At 45.7% G+C, this 5,349-nt stretch overlaps 1 protein-coding gene across 1 annotated transcript; it reads left to right on the forward strand.

Moving 5' to 3' along the window:
- Positions 1–326: 326 nt before the first annotated feature.
- Positions 327–4,328, forward strand: LOC136450491 (BTB/POZ domain and ankyrin repeat-containing protein NPR2-like). The gene is made up of 4 exons (XM_066450943.1): positions 327–1,588; positions 1,967–2,723; positions 3,227–3,421; positions 3,530–4,328. The coding sequence occupies exons 1-4, from the start codon at positions 935–937 to the stop codon at positions 3,787–3,789; spliced, it is 1,866 nt and encodes a 621-aa protein (XP_066307040.1). The 5' UTR covers positions 327–934; the 3' UTR covers positions 3,790–4,328.
- The last annotated feature ends 1,021 nt before the right edge of the window (positions 4,329–5,349 follow it).

A 5,349-nucleotide genomic window follows, 5' to 3' on the forward strand; every position in this document is an offset into this window, starting at 1 on the left:
GCGCCGAAACACCTCAGATTTCTTGTAATTTATTATTTACTCGAAAAGCTGAGGACCCATCTATTCTAAGGGCACTTGCAACAGCTGCCAGCTCTAAACCGATTTTTCTGATAGTGTTAGCTTTTATCAATAACTTATAGTATGGTTAGATCACGTAATACTTTGACATATTCTTATGAGTCTAGCACTTAAGAGCTAGCTTTTTTTTTTTCCTCTTCTATTAAAAAATAAAAAAAAATACTTAGAGCTATCTGAAGAATCATCATTGCGGCTGCCCTAATAATCCAAGCGGGTGACCTATGAATGGGGACGCAGCAAATCCAGCAGTCCCCTCTCTTCTCCTTCCTCGATCCTCGTCGTCGTCTTCGATCCACTCCTTTTCCCCTCCCTACTTTCCACGCAACTGCGTGCCCTCCGGACTCTTCTTCCACGATTCCATTTGACCCCTACCGCTCCTCAGCCAGTCCTCGCCCCTCCCAGGTCGTCCGTCGAAGCACCAAACAATCCCTCACGTCCTTACTCCCCGCCGCTACCATGCTGCCCACTTGGATCCGTTCTCTACTTGTCTGAGATTTAGCCGCCGCCCGGTAGGAAGAAGAAAACTCCATATTTGTTGTTTCTGGCCTGGCGCAGCGCCGGTGAGATCCATTCCGGAATCGGCAACGCTGGGAAGGAGTCGGGTGAGATTTACGGCGAGTTCTGTGCCGCTCTAGGAAGGGTCACGTCGAGGAGGCTTTTGCCGACGCGGATCTGCCTGGAGCCAGCCAAGCGGAGCACCGAATTGGGGTGTTTGGCCGTGCGAAGCCAAAAAGCTCTCGGTTTGGCTGCCGAAACCGCCTGACGCGACCACCATCACATGGTCGTAGTGGTCCGGGTCCGGCACAAGTAGGGGCTCGCGTCTTGTGCTTGCCAGTTGTGGGACTCGTGGGAAGCCATGGAGCCGTCGTCGTCCATCACGTTTGCGTCGTCGTCGTCGTACTTGTCCAACGGCTCCAGCCCCTGTTCCGTCGCGATGCCGCCGCCGGGGCTGCCCCAGGCTCCCCCCTTGGCTGCCGGCGAGGGGTGGGGTGGTGGAGTCGCTGCCGCAGGGAGCGGAAGCAGCGTGGAGGCGGTGAGCCTGAACCGCCTCAGCAAGAACCTCGAGCGGCTGCTCCTCGACCCGGACCTAGACTGCAGCGACGCCGACGTCGAGGTGCCCGACGGCGGGCCGCCCGTACCCATCCACCGCTGCATACTTGCCGCGCGCAGCGACTTCTTCTACGGCCTCTTCGCCGCGCGCGGCCGCGGTGGGGCAGCGCCCGGTGATCCGACCGCCGGCGCCGGAGGAGCAGCGGAGGGGGCTGCCAGTGGAAGGCCGCGGTACAAGATGGAGGAGCTCGTCCCCGGGGGTCGCGTGGGGCGCGAGGCCTTCCAGGCGTTTCTGGGGTACATGTACACCGGCAAGCTCCGGCCGTCACCGGTCGACGTGGTCTCTTGTGCTGACCCAGTGTGCCCTCACGATTCGTGCCCGCCGGCCATCAGGTCCGCGGTCGAGCTCATGTACGCGGCGTGTACCTTCAAGATCCCCGAGCTCACCTCGCTCTTCCAGGTGAGACGCAATTTGGTTCTTGCTTCCTCTCTTGCCAATAGGATTAGACTCTAATTTGTTTAGGAAATGTTTTGTTGTATCCCAGTATTGTACATGGCTTTGCTAGACTAGAAATGGGTTCGTGATTTTGTTTTCTCAAAGCCGTGTGTTGACTACATCGCTAACTAACTAAACTGCTAAAATTGGGTATTTCTTGTTTTAGCTGACACAACTGAACCTGTCGTCTTGAAGTCTATAATTGAAATGGAACCATTAGGCTGCACAACATGTATACATTACATTTATGGCTGTGTAGTTTGTCAAACTGTTTTAACATCAATTCAGCTTTGCTGTGACGACTTAAGGAATGCAAATGGTTAACATGGTCTTCTTCTACAGCGGCGGCTTCTTAACTTTGTAGACAAGACTCTAGTGGAGGATGTCATTCCTATTTTGAAAGTTGCTTCCCACTCAGGGCTGACTCAAGTGATTGACAAATGTATTCAAAGGATTGCTAGATCTGATCTTGACGATATATCTTTGGATAAGGAGCTCCCTCCTGAAGCTGTTGAGGAGATAAAAAATTTGCGCAAGAAGTCACCAACCACTGATGGCGATGGCGATGCGTTCATTTCGGACCCTGTGCATGAGAAAAGAGTCAGAAGAATCCACAGGGCACTCGACTCTGATGATGTTGAACTTGTGAAGTTGCTTCTGAGTGAGTCTGATATCACATTAGACGACGCCAATGCATTACACTATGCTGCTTCTTACTGTGATTCTAAAGTTGTCTCAGAGCTATTAGATTTGGCGCTGGCTAACTTAAATTTGAAGAATAGCCGTGGATACACAGCACTCCACTTGGCTGCTATGAGGAGAGAACCAGCTATCATTATGTGTCTCCTTAACAAAGGGGCAAATGTATCACAACTGACAGCTGATGGCAGGAGCGCAATTGGTATTTGTCGGAGGTTAACAAGATTAAAAGACTACAATACAAAGATGGAGCAGGGTCAAGAATCAAATAAAGATAGGCTGTGTATAGATATTCTAGAGAGGGAGATGATGCGAAATCCTATGGCGGTGGAAGATGCTGTCACCTCGCCTTTATTGGCAGATGATCTTCACATGAAGCTTCTCTACCTGGAAAACAGAGGTGAAGTCCACACCATGCTTGATAGAATGGCTCTGATTGGTTGCCCGTTGCCCCTTCAAATTTTCAAAATTTAAAAGCTGGGAGGTCAGGTGGATCGATTCAGGCTTCCTTGTAGTCTAATGACATGTGCCCTGACCTTTTGTTCTCATAAAGAGGAAAAAGGAAAACACCCACCACATACCACATCAATTTCTCCTTTCTTCAAATTGAAGAAAGTTGCGCATGTTATAGGAAATAAACAATTGTAGTCACAAAGCCTGCAATATTTATTGCTACTTGCCTGTCAGCTTTGCACACAGCCTGATAGTGGTCTAGTTCTAGATAATATAATGAGAATGATTTCACACCATTGGATGATGATTAAATAGCACCTTAGAACTTGGGGGTGTGATATGTCATTGTCGTTAGCTTTGTCTTATATTCACGTTTAGAAGAAGATTGTGCTTTATGTTATTGGCTACATTATTTCCCTGCATCATAACATTTAAGTATTGTCCCTGCAGTTGCATTTGCTAGATTGTTCTTTCCTGCTGAAGCCAAGGTCGCCATGCAAATTGCACAAGCAGACACCACAGAAGAATTCGGCGGTATAGTTGCAGCAAGTACTTCTGGTAAACTGAGGGAGGTCGACCTTAATGAGACGCCAGTCACACAAAACAAAAGACTCCGTTCAAGGGTAGATGCACTGATGAAAACAGGTGAAGTTTCAACCATTTACCGAAGTATTGTCGTTGTGTTTAAAATACGTGATTGATATGATATCTCATCATTGTTGTTCACCCATTTTGTCTGGTGGCTTCTTGCAGTGGAGCTGGGCCGTCGGTACTTCCCGAACTGCTCGCAGGTGCTGGACAAATTCCTGGAGGACGACCTGCCGGACGGGCTGGACCAGTTCTACCTCCAGAGGGGCACCGCCGACGAGCAGAAGGTGAAGAGGATGCGCTTCTGCGAGCTGAAGGAGGACGTGCTGAAGGCTTTTAGCAAGGACAAGGCGGACAGCAGCATGTTCTCGGGCCTGTCTTCGTCGTCGTCGTGCTCGCCACCCCAGAAATCCGCCAAGAGGTGATCAAGGGACTAGTTTTTGCCGTATACTAGTTTGTAATCACGGCCTTGGAGACCTGGACCCGGACAGCATATAGGGACTTCTACACCTGTGTATGTATAGTGCTTATTATACATATATTAGGATAGAACTATATATGGAAAGAAACATGGCAGGTACACCGTGCAAAAAGATGAAAAGGTGGCCGTAGTGCTCTATGCGAGTATGCACCTGATTCGATGGCCCTGTTCTACGGTAGCGAGCACGCTGAGCAGGCTCATTGCCCTGTGAGCATGCTACTGAGGTCGTTGAGGCTGTTTTCCGCAGAAAAAAAGTAAGAAACTAGAAGAAAACGAGGTCGTTGAGAATGTGCATGGATCTGATGTACTGTACGTAGTTCTTTACAATCTTCGATCCTATTATATGTATAAGCTTATTTAGGTTTGTTGTAAGGCAGAGTTTTTTTTTTCTGGACTAGTAAAAAAAGAAGAGATTTGGTTCTAAGTCTTGTGAAACGTTTGTCTCTTTGTGGCGTTTGCCTATGATTCTAGTGATTCTACTGAGGGCATTGTTTAAATCTAGGACGTAAAGTTTTGGAGTGTCACATAGAGCGTCGTATGGGGTATTCGGATACTAATAAAAAAATCACAGAATCTATCAGTAAATTACGAGATGAATTTATTAAGCCTAATTAATTCATCATTAGCACATATGTTATTGTAGCACCATATTGTTAAATCATGGATTAATTAGGCTTAAAAGATTCGTCTCGTAAATTAGTCGTAAATTGTGTAATTAGTTATTTTTTAGTCTATATTTAATACTCCATACATTTATCAAACATTCGATGTAATATGGTGTAAATTTTTGGGGAAGAACTAAATAAGGCCTAAGGTTGTCTTCAATGGGAGATCCATTGCGGAACCCAAACCTAAAATGGTATCCAACACAATACCTATAGCTTCCAACAGAGTATCTATATGAAAGACCTATTTTAGGTGCCAGGAGAGGCATAACCCAAATATGAGTATCCTCTCTTCTAGAGACTCATTTGCAGAAAGAGTTGTCTTTTGAGTCTTGTTGTTGGAGAAGACAAAAATATATATTGAACCCTTTGTCTGTAGCGCTATTCAAATAATAAATGAGTCTTATATTTTAAGTCACGGTTGATAAAGACAGTCTAAGAATCTAAAATATTCTGGCTGCCAAACGCATCCGTCCCGTCGGTCACGAGCAATGTAGCATACTAGAATAAGAGGCGCTAATGGTTGAAATGTCACCTTGAAACTTGAATACCATAATCCGTCAAACAGTTGTCAACGTTCATACATTCTGTTGTAAAAAAAAATTTGTTCATACATTCTTATAAAGGATAGTCCCTCCGTCCTAAAATATACATATAGTTTGATTTGGTTTGGTCTTCAAGATTCTTTGATCACTAATTTCTCTTACAATTTAATTTTTTAGTAACAAAGTTTAATCATTTAAAAGTATTTTAAAATACGAAACTGATGTAACCACTTTCTAAATATAAATTTATCATATGATTAGACTAACCGCTGATCAAAATAATAAAGGTTAAAT

This window comes from Miscanthus floridulus, chromosome 5, assembly GCF_019320115.1.
Source record: "Miscanthus floridulus cultivar M001 chromosome 5, ASM1932011v1, whole genome shotgun sequence".
NCBI classification, from domain to species: domain Eukaryota; kingdom Viridiplantae; phylum Streptophyta; class Magnoliopsida; order Poales; family Poaceae; genus Miscanthus; species Miscanthus floridulus.

What these genes read in the sequence shown, in the direction of transcription:
- LOC136450491 (XM_066450943.1), top strand. Translation starts at nt 935, where the DNA reads ATGGAGCCGTCGTCGTCCATCACGTTTGCGTCGTCGTCGTCGTACTTG. An exon ending in AGCTCACCTCGCTCTTCCAG is followed by an intron (nt 1,589 to 1,966) that starts GTGAGACGCAAT and finishes CTTCTTCTACAG; the next exon opens with CGGCGGCTTCTTAACTTTGT. An exon ending in TCTCTACCTGGAAAACAGAG is followed by an intron (nt 2,724 to 3,226) that starts GTGAAGTCCACA and finishes TTGTCCCTGCAG; the next exon opens with TTGCATTTGCTAGATTGTTC.